Raw genomic sequence first — 15028 nt, 5'->3', positions numbered from 1 at the left:
ATTTCGTCGCGAGTGGAGTTGCGGTCTCTTGTATGCCTTTCGCCTATTCCTTTCCTGCCCAGAGTGCTGAAGAAAATCAGGCACGACCGGGCCCAAGTCATCTTGGTCGCTCCGGACTGGGCACGAAGATACTGAGCTACTCAGTCTATCGGTCGATCCCCCGATACGCCTGCCTCTTCAGGAGGACCTTCTGTCGCAGCAGCAGGGGACGGTCCTCCACCCGAACCTGTCCAGCCTCCACCTCCATGCGTGGAGATTGAGCGGCGGCAGTTGATGCCATTTGACTTGCCTCCTGAAGTCTGTAATGTTATTCTGGCAGTCAGGCGTCCCTCCACAAAATCGGTATACGCGTGCAGGTGGAACACATTTGTGGCATGGTGCACAGCAAAGGCTGTGGATCCCCTTTCCGCCCCTCTTTCTGAGGTTCTCCTCTTTCTTCTTTCCATGGCCCAGCAGGGCTCTGCTCTGGGCACCCTTAAAGGTTATCTTTATGCTATTTCTGCTTTCTTACGGCTTCCTGATCAGAGTTCTCTTTTCAAATCCCCTGTTGTTTCTCGCTTCTTTAAGGGCATTACTCACATGTTTCCTCCTGATCCTTTCGTAATGCCTCAGTGGGATTTGAATCTGGTATTGACGTTTCTGATGTGCGCTCCCTTTGAGCAACTTCATAATTGTCCCCTTCGTCTGTTGACGCTTAAGACTGCTTTCCTGGTGGCCATCACCTCTGCTAGAAGGGTGAGTGAGCTCCAGGCTCTCTCTTCTAAGCCTCCTTTCCTTTCTGTTTATCCGGACAAAGTTGTTCTCAGGACTCGTCCTTCCTTTCTTCCTAAGGTGGTGACTGCCTTTCACATTGGGCAGTCTGATTCGCTGCCCACCTTCTTTCCGCCTCCACATCCCTCGAAAGAGGAAGAGAGGCTCCACCGTCTGGACCCAAAACGGGCGCTGTCCTTCTATCTGGACCGCACCAAACAGTTCTGGGTGGACAACCAACTCTAAGAAGGGAAGGGCAGTGCACAAACGAACCATCTCTCGGTGGGTCGTTTTGTGTTTCAAGGCGTGTTACTCCTTAGCTAAGAAGAAACCTGCTGTAGGGCTGAGGGCCCATTCCACTCGGGCCACAGCGGCTACCACTGCCTTGGGCCGGGGAGTCCCCTTGCAGGACATTTGTCAGGCAGCAACGTGGGCCTCGCTGCACACGTTTGCCAAACACTATTGCCTGGACAGCCAAGTCCGGAGAGACGGCTTCTTTGGCCGTTCTGTTCTCCAGGACTTTCTGGTGTGATCTTGGTTCGCAGACCCACCACCGGAGTTGGTATTGCTGGGGTATCTATTCTAAGGTGAGGAATCGAACTAACGTGTTTCTTTCAGATGAACAAGTTACTTACCTTTGGTAACGATATATCTGTAAGAAACATTAGGTTCGAGGCATATGAGCTGCAGATTGTACACTTAGCATAGATCGCCATCTGGTGTTGGGCCCGGATGTTTGCAGTTTGTTTTTGTTCTTTGGACAGTCTTTGGAAGTCACGAGTTCGGTGGCTCCTCCTTCGGTCCGTACTGCGCATGGGCTTCGGCTCCATCCTCAGATTGTTTTTTTCCGCCATCGGGCTCGGATGTGATACTTCGTGCTCCGGCTTCGAACTTCTACGGTTCCAGCCTCGACGGAAAATCCTCGTTTCTTCGAGTTTCTTCATCATCATCTTCATCTCTCGAAGCGGCACTTTTCTCCATCCCGTACATCGGCACCGGCCTTCGGGCCCTCCTCGACTCCGGTCCCAGCCGATGGAAAGGACTCCGTTCAAAAAGTGCCCAAAATGTGGGTCTAAATTTCCCCACACCGACCTCCATCAGGTGTGTAACCTTTGCCTCTCTCCAGAACACGAGGCTAGAGACTGCCCCGCCTGTAAGTCTTTTCGATCAAAAAAGACCATCCGGGATCGAAGAGCTCGACGCACCATGGCGCACTCATCGTCCGCAGCTCCACCGGACATCTTCGGAGACGACGCCGAAGCTTCGGGGCAACTACACACCGAGCAGGAGGACGACATCGTCAGCGCTTCCGAGGCCGACGACTCCGACGTGGAGGACATCACACCGGCGCAGCGGGTCGTGAGTACTGTACCCCCTCCCACCCCCGCGCCCAAAACCAAAGAGACTCCGGTTACACCCTCGCCTGCAGGCCTGGGCAAAACCAAGCACACAGCTTCTATCACCCCACCTTCGGGCCCGGTGTCGAAGCCTCAGAAGTCTCACGGCAGCTCGGGCTCGAGCCAGCCAACGCCCGGTGCCGAAAAACACCCTCCGGCACCGAAAAAAGTGATACCCAGCTCGACTCCGAAGCCTGGACTCTCGGTGCCGACAAAACACAAACACAAATCTGTCGGCACCGACGCTCCGGCGCCGAAAACTCCTTCGACGCCGTAAAAACCGGAGGTTCCGAAAAAGCATGGCGCACAGAAACCATCGAAACCCTCGGCTCCGAAAACATCGGCGCCAGCGGACGATTCGGCGCCACTGGATCTCTGTACACCAGACCCTTTGCAAAAGACTCTATTTAAAGATCCAAAGACTGGGCTATTGACTTTAGTTGTCAAGAAAAGACGTCTTGACACACCGGCTCCTCCTCCACCGCCCAAGCGGAAGGACTCTGCTACTTCTCCTCTCAGAGTGCCCTCCCCACTACCTCCTCCTCCGCCTCCTCCACCTCCTCCACCTCCCAGGTCTCCGCCACCCTTACCTCATCACTCCCCGACCCCGTCCCCAGATCCGGATGACGGGGATCCAGATTATGACCCGGCGGACGCCCCAATGGACCCCACTCCACCGGGGACCCCAGACCCATGGGAAGACTACCACAACCCTGACATACCGGATATGCCTCAGGACGACCTATACCCATCCAGGCCGTCTCCTCCAGAGGACTCCTTAGGGTTTCATCACTTAGTGCAGAGAGCAGCACACTACCATGGGGTGGACATGCATAGCGAACCAGTGGAAGACAACTTTCTACTGGACACATTTGACATTCAGGACAAATCCACCTCTATCTTACCCATGCTTAAGGGTGTCACCAAGCATGCCGCAGAGGTGTTCAAAGACCCTGTCAGGGCCAGGGTACTAAACCCTAGAATAGAGAAAAAGTATAAGGCGGCACCCACAGACCCTGCATACATTAAGGGCCCTGCTCCCTTAGATTCCCTAGTTGTGTCCACGAAAAACACAAACGCAAGGCTCATGACCTCATACAGGAGGGTAAACTAATTACAAACACCTCCATTAAGTGTGCCCTCGATGCAGCCGACACTGCTTCTAGAGCCATAAATACCAGTGTCCTGCTTCGTCGTCATGCCTGGCTCAGGATCTCAGGTTTCAAGCCTGAAGTCCAGGCGTCCATACTAAATCACCCCTTTGACCAACAAACTCTCTTTGGCCCAAAGGTGGACGAAGCATTAGAAAAGATGAACAAGCATTTACAATGCAATGGTCTCGGCATTATTAAAGTTAGAGCTATTGGCATTGCTCATGACATTATTTTTGTTTGTTTTTGTTTTTAAAACATTTAAAGAAACGGCATTGTTATTTACAATGTCAATAGCTTAATCACTCTCAAATGCGAGACCTATTGCATTTTCACCCACACACAGAGCCACACACACAAAGCCACCCACACACACAGCCACCCACACAGAGCAACCCACACCCAAATAGAGCCACCCACAGAGCCACCTACACACACACACAGTTACCCACACACAGACAGAGCCACCACGCTTAGAGCCACCCACACACACACACAGAGGCACCCATGTTAAGCAAATATTCATTTTGGAATTCTGAACATATGTTATATGTTTGCATGAAGTTTATTTCACGATTTATGTGTCAAACATTTTCTTGATTCAACTCCACGCCAGACCCTTGGCTGAGCTCTGGTGCGACTCTCCCTGTTAACTGGTTGCCTCGTCCGCCTCTACTACACACACACACACACACACACCCCCCATGGCAGATTATTGCGGTACACATGTCTAGTGACTGTGTGCTGCTACACACATGACAATACACTTACTCCCTATACTGGAGTTGACAACGCGTAGGTTACACTACGCAGACACACACGGTGGGCGCGCGCGCGCACACGATGCTGCCATAAGAGTTCTGCGCAGGGCTACAAGCGGATATTAACTACAGTCCCCCGGAAACTCCAGCACCGGATGGAAACAAAGTAAAGACGCCAGAAGAGTGCGAGTCCGGGGAGGCAGCAGGCAAGGGCAGTCCTGCTGTGCGCCAGCGTGCCCAGGGATGCCAGTGGTGGCTCCGAAGGAGTGAGCTTAGATAGTTGTAGGACAGTTTTTTGTTGTTTCTGTTTTATATAGCACTAACTCGACATCGGAGCGCATTACAGACGTACACATTCATGTTTTTCAGGCAAGTTCAGATTACGTGATTTGCCCAGAATCACAGGATGCTTGAGCCTCCACCAGACTCGAACCTGGTTTCCCAGGGTCAAAGTCGGCCGCTCTAGCTGTTAAGTCACACCCTAAGTGTGGTGAGTGGAGGTGTACGGTAACCGGTGGCTACATGGCAGTAAGGAGAATAAGTACTGTGTGTCAGTGAGGATATTGATGATTGCGTGGCTGTGAGGTGAATGCTCTGCCGGGAGTAGTGGGGTGAATGATAGCCGTGTGTCAGTTAAGTGAGTGGCGGCTGTGTGTCAGATAGGTGAGTGGCGACTGTATGACAGGGAGGTGAGTGACGGCTGTGTGTCAGATAGGTGAGAGGCGGCTGTGTGACAGTGAGGTGAGTGGCGGCCGGGCAGTGCTCATCTGTGTACTGAGCTCCGCATATGCTTTGCTGGGGCTGCTGGGCCTTGGCAATCCGCATCTAGGGGTACACAGTGCCGTGCGAACACTGCGTGCCAGGGTCAGAGGCATAGCCTGAGGCTGTGGAGTGGGAGGCCGCGAGCCAAGTGTCAGCTTATAGCGTTCCTGCCCCCTCTGACGCAGGCTGCCCCCAGAGGCACTCCCCTGCAGATGGGCTGTGTCTGCGCGTACAGACAGGCTGGGGGTCTCTGCCGGAAGCAATCCAGCTCGTCTCCACGAGTTCCATAGCCATTCTGAAAGTAAACCCCCAGGCTCTCGATCATGCCCTCCGTGGCCAGCGCCCCGGGGTGATCTTGTAGGTACAGTTAAGAACTAAGCAAAAGTTATGCTCAGCACGTATAACACATAAATGTAGGTTTAAACAAAACCTAGGGTGCGCCTCACCTCTCAGTGCCAGCTGCTCTAAAGTCTATCACTCTCTTTTCCCGGCTTGCTTCTCCAGACTGCCCCAGCTCTCGCTCTGCGCCCAGAATTCTGTCCCGGAAGTTCCTCTGCAGTGAGCACAACCAGTCCGACAGGAAACAGCGACACAGTCATTTCAGTTCCGGTCTTGAACAAAGGTTCCGTCCTGCGATAGAGTGACCTTCTTATGTTGCCCCTCAAATGGAATATCGATAAACCCTCGATTCGGTTGTGCTCAATTTTATTAATTCTATATGCCTCAGTGCTGACGAGGTTCACCACACCGGCAAAATGGGCATAAAAAAACAGCATAAGCATTAGTCCCCCCCTCCTCCGAGTGCCGACATCAGACAGCCCGCAAGGTTTCTAGCCCCATGCCTCTGAACCTAGTCCTGGCAATGTTTCACATAGCATTCTGGGATTTATAGTCTCGTATATGCCAATGTAAAATAAGGAGCACACATCCTACCATACAAAACAACAAGGCAGAGCAAAAGGCACACCACCGCCTTTCTCCGAGGCAAAACAGAAATGCCTCGGAGAAACGCAGCGTCGTTTTCGGATTCGGGGGCGTGTTTTGCTGTTGCCTCCTCCCTGAGACTTCTCGCAAAAAACACGCCCCCCGATCCGAAAAGAACGGGGCCTAATGTGAATGACTGACCTCTTCTCCAATGGCTGGCCAGCATTCAAGAGGCCAGCCAATGGAGAACAGGGGAGAAGTGGGGCGGGTTCAAGCCCCTCTTCTCCAAGTCATTAAATCTCGGAGCGAGACTGCGCAAGCGCAGCCTTCGCAGCCGAGACCTAAAAAGGACACAGACACAGCAAAGTCTATGGGGGCACTACAACCACAGGCCCCTAAACGCTCCTTTCGACGCTCATCCTTTCGTAGCACAGGCAGAGGCTACTCCACCGATAGCGCCTCTACCTCCTACAAGTCCCCTCCTCAAAATACCTTTTCAAAGGGCAACCAATGGGGTGGTTACAGAGGCAACAACAATAAGGGCAGGGGCAAAACTAACACCACCCGTTCTGCAACCCCGCCCGCACAATGACTCCCCTTTCCCTCCCCCCAGACCATGCCACCCCGGTCGGGGGCAGACTGCAAAACTTTATCCACGCATGGGAGTCCATAACATCGGACAAATGGGTGACCCAAATTATTCAGTCAGGGTACTGTCTCGAGCTAACATCTACCCCACCCAATATCCCACTAAGGCACCGTCCAATGTCTCAAGAACATTCCACACTGCTCAAACAGGAGGTACTCTCCCTCCTCCAAAAACACGCTATAGAGCAGGTCCCCGTCAATCAGCAAAATCTAGGGGTCTACTCTCTATATTTCTTAATACCAAAGAAAGACGGGACCCTGAGGCCCATTCTGGACCTCCGGCCTCTAAATGCCTACATACATTCAGACCATTTCCACATGGTCACCCTACAACAAGTCCTCCCGCTCCTCTGTCAGGGAGACTTTCTCACTACCTTGGACCTGAAAGACACATACTTTCACATTCCAATACACCCTTCTCACAGGAAGTACCTCAGGTTCGTGGTGGACGGTCAGCATTACCAATTCACGGTTCTCCCCTTCGGGGTCACCACCGCACCACGGGTGTTTACCAAATGCCTAGCGGTAGTAGCAGCACACCTCAGACGTCAACATATTCACGACTTCCCTTACTTAGACGACTGGCTGATAAAAGCCGCGTCCTACGACCAATGTGTGCAACATACAAACAACACCATCCAACTGCTCCACCAGCTAGGCTTCACGGTGAACTACCAAAAGTCCCACCTCATACCATCTCACACAAAGCAATATCTCGGGGCCACTATAGACACCTCCAAGGGTATTGCCTATCCAAACTCAGCCAGAATCGCAAGCATTCAAGCCTTACGCAAAACATTCCTTCCTCAACACTCTCTTCCAGCAAGAGTGTTTGTGAAGCTCATAGGAAATGATGGCGTCTTGCATTTTCATAGTGCCCCATGCAAGACTCCACATGCGTCCACTTCAAGAGTGCCTAGCACAACAGTGGAACCAGGCCCAGGGTCAGCTGACGGATCTGGTGTTGGTGGACGGCCGCACCCATCACTCTCTGCAGTGGTGGAACACCACAAACCTTTCCAAAGTGCGGCCGTTCCTGGACCCTGTTCCTCAGGTGATTCTAACAGCGGACGCATCGCTCTCCGGCGGGGGAGCGCACCTCTTACACCTCACAATGCAAGGTCTATGGACGCCACAGCAAAAGTCGCTCCACATCAACCATCTGGAGCTCTTGGCGATCTTTCTAGCCCTAAAATCTTTTCAAAAACAGATTTCGGGCAAAGCAGTTCTCATTCGCACAGACAACATGACTGCAATGTATTGTATCCAAAAACGGGGGGGACACACTCTCCCCAGCTCTCCCGCTTAGCCCAGAGCATATGGAGATGGGCAATTCCCCAAAACATCTTTCTCCTGACACAGCACGTTCCAGGCGTACAAAACACCATGGCAGATCTGCTCAGCAGACAAACGCAACAACTACACCAATGGGAACTGCATCCACAAGTTCTAAACCCATTCTTCCAAAAGTGGGGGCATCCTCAGATAGACCTCTTCGCCACCCACGAAAACAAAAAATGCCCAAGCTTCGCCGCCAGATACCCACACCCATTGTCCAAAGGCAATGCGATATGGATGAACTGGTCAGGCAGATTTGCATACGCCTTTCCACCTCTCCCACTAATTCCGTTAGTGGTGAGGAAGCTACAACAGCACTCCCTCACACTCATTCTGGTAGCCCCAACATGGGCCAGGCAGCCGTGGTACACCACACTACTACAGCTATCGGTGGTGCCACATCAAAAACTGCGCCTGTCCCCATGCCTCCTAACCCAGAACCATGGAGAAATCAGGCACCCGGACCCAGCTCAGCTCAACCTTGCGATCTGGCTCCTGAAATCTTAGAATTTGGATACCTTAACCTTCCCCCTGATTGCATGAACATTATCATGGAAGCCAGACGCCCTACCACTAGAGCATGCTATGCCGCAAAGTGGAAGAGATTTGTAATTTACTGCCGTAACAATACAATCAACCCTTTAGATGCATCCATACAGCACATCATATGCTATCTGCTCCATCTTCACAGGTGTAACCTGGCATATTCATCCATACGCCTACACCTAGCAGCGATTGCTGCTTATCTACAAAACAGACAGCATTTATCACTCTTTAGAGTGCCCGCTATTAAGGCCTTTATGGAAGGCCTTAAACGAGTAATTCCTCCCAGGGCACCACCTTCCCCTGTATGGAATCTAAATGTAGTTCTTACACGGCTAATGGGTCCACCCTTTGAACCAATGCATAAATGTGAGCTACAGTTCCTCACCTGGAAAACAGCTTTCCTCGTAGCTATCACTTCCCTTAGAAGGGTTGGTGAAATACAAGCGTTCACTATACAGGAACCCTTCCTACAAATACACCACAGCAAGGTCATACTTCGTACAAATCCGAAGTTTCTGCCCAAGGTCATTTCCCCCTTCCATCTCAATCAATCGGTGGAATTACCTGTCTTTTTCTCGCAACCTCAATCTGTTGCAGAGAGGGCCTTACACACACTCGATGTTAAAAGGGCTTTGCTGTACTACATACAAAGAACGCAACCCTTCAGGAAGACTAAACAATTGTTTGTTTCCTTCTCTCCACCACATAAAGGCAACCCCATCTCTAAATCAGGGATAGCTAGGTGGATTGTAAAGTGTATACAAATTTGCTATCAAAAGGCAAAAAGAACATTATCTGTTCCACCTAAAGCCCACTCTACTAGAAAGTTAGGGGCTTCTATGGCTTTTCTAGGGAATATACCCTTAGATGACATCTGCAAAGCAGCCACATGGTCAACACCGCACACCTTCACAAAACATTACTGTGTAGATGTGCATTCCAAGCAGCAAGCTAGTGTGGGCCAGGCTGTACTAAAGACACTTTTTCAAACCACTGCAACGGATACCGGTGGTCGCCGCTAAGGTTGGGTACTGCTATATAATCTATGCTAAGTGTACAATCTGCAGCTCATATGCCTCGAACGGAATATGCTACTTACCAGTATGCATCTGTTCTTGGCATGTAGAGCTGCAGAGTTGTACACGCCCACCCGCCTCCCCGGCTACCTGTATCCGTTCCAGTCCATCTTATTTAGATACAACAACACATGGGTTTCTCACTGTTATTACTACGCTCCATCATTTCCCTGTTGGCGAAAAACAATCTGAGGATGGAGCCGAAGCCCATGCGCAGTACGGACCGAAGGAGGAGTCACCGAACTCGTGACTTCCAAAGACTGTCCAAAGAACAAAAACAAACTGCAAACATCCGGGCCCAACACCAGATGGCGATCTATGCTAAGTGTACAACTCTGCAGCTCTACATGCCAAGAACAGATGCATACTGGTAAGTAGCATATTCCTTAGTTAGATTCCTTACCGACTCACCCATCCTCCCCGTTCTGCGAACCGATATCTAGGGTTGAGATCATCCCTTTCAGGGCCCTAGCATTTTTTGGCACCAGTGTCGGTCTCTTGCATGGCTCTGCGTTCTTGACGCGGAAAGCTATGTACAAGAACTGACATCAGCGCGCGAGGGCGGCGTCTAAGTACTCCGGCGATCACTACGCCGGACGCGGAGCCGCAGACGACGCCTAGCGACGCGCAAGGGTATTGCTGATGAAAAATCTTTCCAGATCCAGCCTGACGCCTGGGGTTATTCTAAGGTGAGGAATCTAACTAACTAATGTTTCTTACAGATATATCCTTACCGAAGGTAAGTAACTTGTTCTTCTAGGGGCGGAGAGATGCCACGCATAGTTTAGCTGTCCTCATTCTACCGATGAGGGGTGGGGGGCGGATAGGAGTAACGTAATGTCAGGCCTTAGCAGTCCCACTTTGCTGGTGCACTGCTTTGCAGTTCGGAGGGGTGGGGGGCGGAGAGGAGTGACATAATGTCAGGCCTTAGCACGTCACTCCGATCCTCCCCCCCTTTTGTAGTCTGGGCTACGTTCAGAAAAAAGTTGTGGTTTAAGACTTCGTTGTTCGGGATTCATCGTTGTTTGGACTTCGTTGTTCAGGTAAGTCGTAATTTCAACTTCGTTTAATAGGATGTCTCCCTGTTTGTTTCACTGTCAAGCAAGAAAGGAAACCGACATTTCTTTGAGATCCAGGGAGCTACATGTTAGCTGCTCCCTGGGTCTCAAAGCAATGCCTGCTCCCGCAGGAGGTGGAGAGCAAACGGGGACCACTGGGGCCCTGAGGCTCCACCCGTGGTCCCAAACATGGAGGCCAGGCTCTGGGAACGGGGGGCCCCAGGCCCAAAGTTGGCCCAGGGAGTGGATCGCACAGCCCCCACCCCCTTTAAAAAAAAAAAAAAGTATATTCAGGCCTGGGCTCAGGGGATGGGTGGGGAGCCGTGGGACCCCATTCTCTTTTGAAAAAAATTATATAAAGGCCTGGCCCCGGGGGATGGGGTCCCCCGGGCCAAAATCAGCCTCGGAAGGGGGGGCCACGAGGTCCCCCCTCCCTTTCAATTATAAAAAATAATAAAGGCTGTGCCCTGGGGGTTGGGGTCTGAGGGGTCAAACTCTGCCGAGGAGAGGGGCCATGTGCCCCCCCTGTTTTTTTATTAAACAAAATTTAAGCATCAGGCCCCAAGTGATGGGGTCCCCAGGGCCCAGATGCTCCAGGGAAGGCGGGGGCCACGCAACCCCCCTTCCTAAAAAAGAAAAAAATCCAGCAACTCACCAGAGACCCTACCCTCTTTCACCACTACTCTGCAAACCCGCGTCCTGGCGTTCTCCTGGTTGGGGAGGAAGACCCCTTGGTTGCTGAGGGTCATTAGGGGCCATCAAGAGCTCTTGTTACCTCCAGTAAGCCCCACACAGTGGGTTTGCTAAGAGGTGATCGGAGGCCAAGCCTCCTTTCTCCACCACTCTGAAAACGCGCCTCTCAACGCATTGCTGGTGGGGGGGATGAGGGGCCCTTGCCTCCTGAGGGCCTCAGGGCAAAAGTGGAGTTCTTCCCCCAACGAGTAGTGCACCAGGATGCGCGTTTTCAGAGTGGTTGAGAAAGGGGGCGTGGCCTCTGCCGACTTCTCAGCAATCTACCTGTGTGGGTCATACTGGAGGTAACAGGAGGGCTAGTTGGCCCCCAAAGGACCCTCAAGAGCCAAGGGGACATCATCCCCCAACTAGTAGTGCGCCAGGTGGTGCGTTTGCATGGTGGTGGAGAAAGAGGGTGTTGCCACCGAAAACCACTTTGCAAACCCGCTGTGTGGGATTTGCTGGAGGTAAAAGGAGGGGTAGTTGGTCCCCAAGGTCCCTCAAAAGCCAAGGCGACTTTATCCCCCTACTCGTAGTGCACCAGGAGGTGCATTTGCAGAGTGGTGGAGAAAGGGGGCATGGCCTCCTATCGGGTATCAGCAATCCTGCTGTGTGGGTCTTGCTGGAGGTAATAGGAGGGGTAGATGGCTTCCAAGGACATCGTCGGTGGCCAACTACCCATCCTGTTATCTCCAATAAGTGCCATGCAGCGGGATTGCTAATAGGTCTTCGGAGGCCACACCCCCTTTCTCCACCCCTCTGCAAACGCGGCTCGTGGTGCATTACTGATTGGGAAATGAAGTCCACTTTACTCTTGGGGGACCTTGGAGTCAAAAAGCCTTCCTGGTACCTCCTGTAAGTCCTACATTGCAGGATTCCTGAGATCTGGTCAGAGACCTAGCTCTCTTTCTCCACCACTCTGCAAACGTGACTACTAGTTAAAAAACGATAGAAATACACTTAAAAAATAAAGGGTACATGGACGTTCTAGTAAGGAAATGGAATAAAAAAAAACTTAGAAATTCACTGGAAAAAACAAAGGTTACAGAGACGTTCTAGTTAGGCTCAGGTTTCACTCGTACAAAACCAGGGAAATTCAGCAGTTCTAGTTAACTGAGCTAGCTATAACTCGCGCCCCGCAGTGCATTGCTTCTGACCCCACATAATGCATCACTCATGACATGGTCAGTGATATCACTGATGATATCTCAAATGACATCACTGATGACCTCATTCACAGATCATCTGACGCACCCACTCACACCCCAATATAACCTTTCATACACCCACTCCAACCTCCACGCTTACATTCTCAAAACCATTGACACACCAATACCAGTACTTACACACCCACTCACTGATTCATAGGTTTACACACATATCCACTCAGTTACCTATACAGCCATTCATACACCAACTCACTCACTTGCCCACTGAAATATCCACCTATACACCCATACTTCTACTCACACACTGTTAGTCACCCATAGAGCTACTCACTCACCCATAGTCAATCAAAGCCACTTACTCACCTATACAGTTATACACACACCCACTCACTTATTCATACAGATACTCACCTATGCAGTCACTGACACAAGCACACACTCACCCGTACAGCCACTCTCAGTCACTCATGTACTCCAACACCCACCTATACTGCCTTTTAAAAATGCAGTTACTCACCCATATACCGCTCACACGTCCATTTACTAAGCTGAGACAGCCATACACACACTCAGCAACTCATACAGCCTCTCACAGACGCATTCACTAACCCATACAGCCACTAACTCACCTACTCACTCATCCATGCAGGCAGTCACACACAAGCTTACACAGACACTCATACACCCATACGGATACTCAAACAACCAATCGATCACCCATACAGCCACGTACCCACTCACCAACTCATACAGCCACTTAGACACCAACTGACAGACTGATAGACATTCACACAACCTAGTCACTCACCCATACATTCACTGAGCTACCTAATCACTCACTTACACAGTCAGTTACGCACCCACTGAATCATCCATGCAGGCACTCATACAACCACGGATTCACCAATACACCTTGGTTTATATATTTAACTCATCAACTTTTTTAAAACACACAGTCACTGGATGATGTCATGAGTGATGTAATTTGAGATGTCGATGTCATCAGTGATATCATGAGTGATATCACTGACCATGTCATGAGTGATGTAATATGTCAGGTCATAAGCAGTGCATTGCGGGGATGCGAGTTCTAGTTAGCTCAGCTAACTATAACTGCTGAATTTTGCTGGTTTTGTACGAGTGAAACCTATCCATCAAGACCAGTCTGACTCCCCACATTGAGACTGAGGCTTCGCTGCAGACGTCTCATGTCCGCTGTTACATCACTCGAAATTACATCCCCCACCGTACCAGAAAGAGCGAACCACACCGGAGCACTCTGCTTTAGGTAATATTTTATTGTAGGCAAGAGGATGTGATGCAGTCTGACCTAAATAGGTCTTGTTCACACAACATTTTGTTTCTAATGAATTGCTTACATAGGTTACCAACACCTATTGTAACCAATTGCTTTTGGGTGAAGAATTCCCCTTAAAAATACATAATAAAGTTAATAGTGCAACGTGAAACAATTGGCTCTCTTATTTGACTGCTTTAATCAATTCATCTATTTGGATCAATAAGTATAGTACTAGTGGTCATTTATGCCGCATGATAGTTAAGTCCTTATTGGTTTCGAACAATGATTAAGTTCATGATAAAGTGTCACTCCTTGTATCACATATAAAACCAGGAAATAAACAGACTGAAAACTTGGCAGCCTGATTCATCCTTGTTCTCAGAGGTCTCCGATTCTTGAGTCCCCATTTCCTCCAGTCCTGCTCTCTCCTGTCTGTACACTCTTCCCCCTTCTGTCCTAAGTGGTTTCAGTCAATCCTACCCTCAGGGTCCTCTACACAACACTGTTCTGGTTTTTGACCTTTGATTCTCTGTATTGTCTCCTTACATTCTGCAGTTCATTGAGCCATGCAAATCGTATAATTGGACATCGAACGACGTGCAGCTCTTTCTGACGCAGTACACCGCCTCTGTCCGCGCCATTGATGCTTTCAAGTAAGTAAATGCCACAACCTCAAGGGAGGGCATACATGGGCAGGAGTAGGGTATGTGGGGCTTGTGCGGTGAGTAAACGCTGAATAGGTGGGTCTAGCAGCAAGACCCACAACAGAGCTCTCACTTTGCCGTTGTTAACCCCTTCCCCGCTCATGACGGAACCGTTCCGTCATGAGCCACGGGTGCCGTGTGCTCATGACGGAACGGTTCCGTCATGACAATCCTGTTGGCGGCCGCTCCGCCTGCGCGGCGCTGTTTCCCCGCCTGTGCGAGGGGACAACGCAAATGGGCGGAGTCATGACGGAACCGTTCCGTCATGAGCACAGCTCAACTGTGGCTCATGACGGAGCGGCTCCGTCATGAGCACACGCCCACCGCGCTGCCCCCCTGCCCCCCCCAGCGCTGCAGCGGAATGTCCGCAGCAGCGAAGCGGTTAAGTATGGTTTTCCTAATCCATCCTCGCCTTTGCTTTGCATTCTGAAACTTGTAGCTCTGTAATTGAAATTGGGGGGAAGATGGGGAGGTCTTGGGCTTCTCCAACAAGTAGCTCATGAGCTACTGGTAGCTCTCCAGCTACCTGTAAGTAGCTCTCCAGTGTGCAACCCAGCTTACTAAATGAGAAGCTTTTGCTTGGTTAGATTAATATTTATTTTACCAAAGTTCAAATGCGTGTATTTAACATGAGAATGATTGTATTTTTAGAACTCATAGGCTGAATGTTGGAGCAAAATGTTTGAATTTCCAGTTGAATGTTCAGTTCAAT

General features: G+C 50.6%; 1 protein-coding gene across 1 annotated transcript in view; it reads left to right on the top strand.

Moving 5' to 3' along the window:
* Positions 1-15028, top strand: part of FIBP (FGF1 intracellular binding protein) — a 124026-nt gene that overhangs the window by 106778 nt on the left and 2220 nt on the right. Inside the window, exon 10 of the mRNA XM_085625918.1 lies at positions 14168-14265. Within this exon, the coding sequence (XP_085482044.1) occupies positions 14168-14265 (98 nt within the window). The remainder of the gene's footprint in view (positions 1-14167; positions 14266-15028) is intronic.

Source organism: Triturus cristatus, chromosome 9 (genome assembly GCF_964204655.1).
Source record: "Triturus cristatus chromosome 9, aTriCri1.1, whole genome shotgun sequence".
Lineage (NCBI taxonomy): Eukaryota > Metazoa > Chordata > Amphibia > Caudata > Salamandridae > Triturus > Triturus cristatus.
The sequence above is the reverse complement of the archived record's forward strand: the minus strand, read 5'-3'. Positions and strand labels throughout refer to the sequence as shown.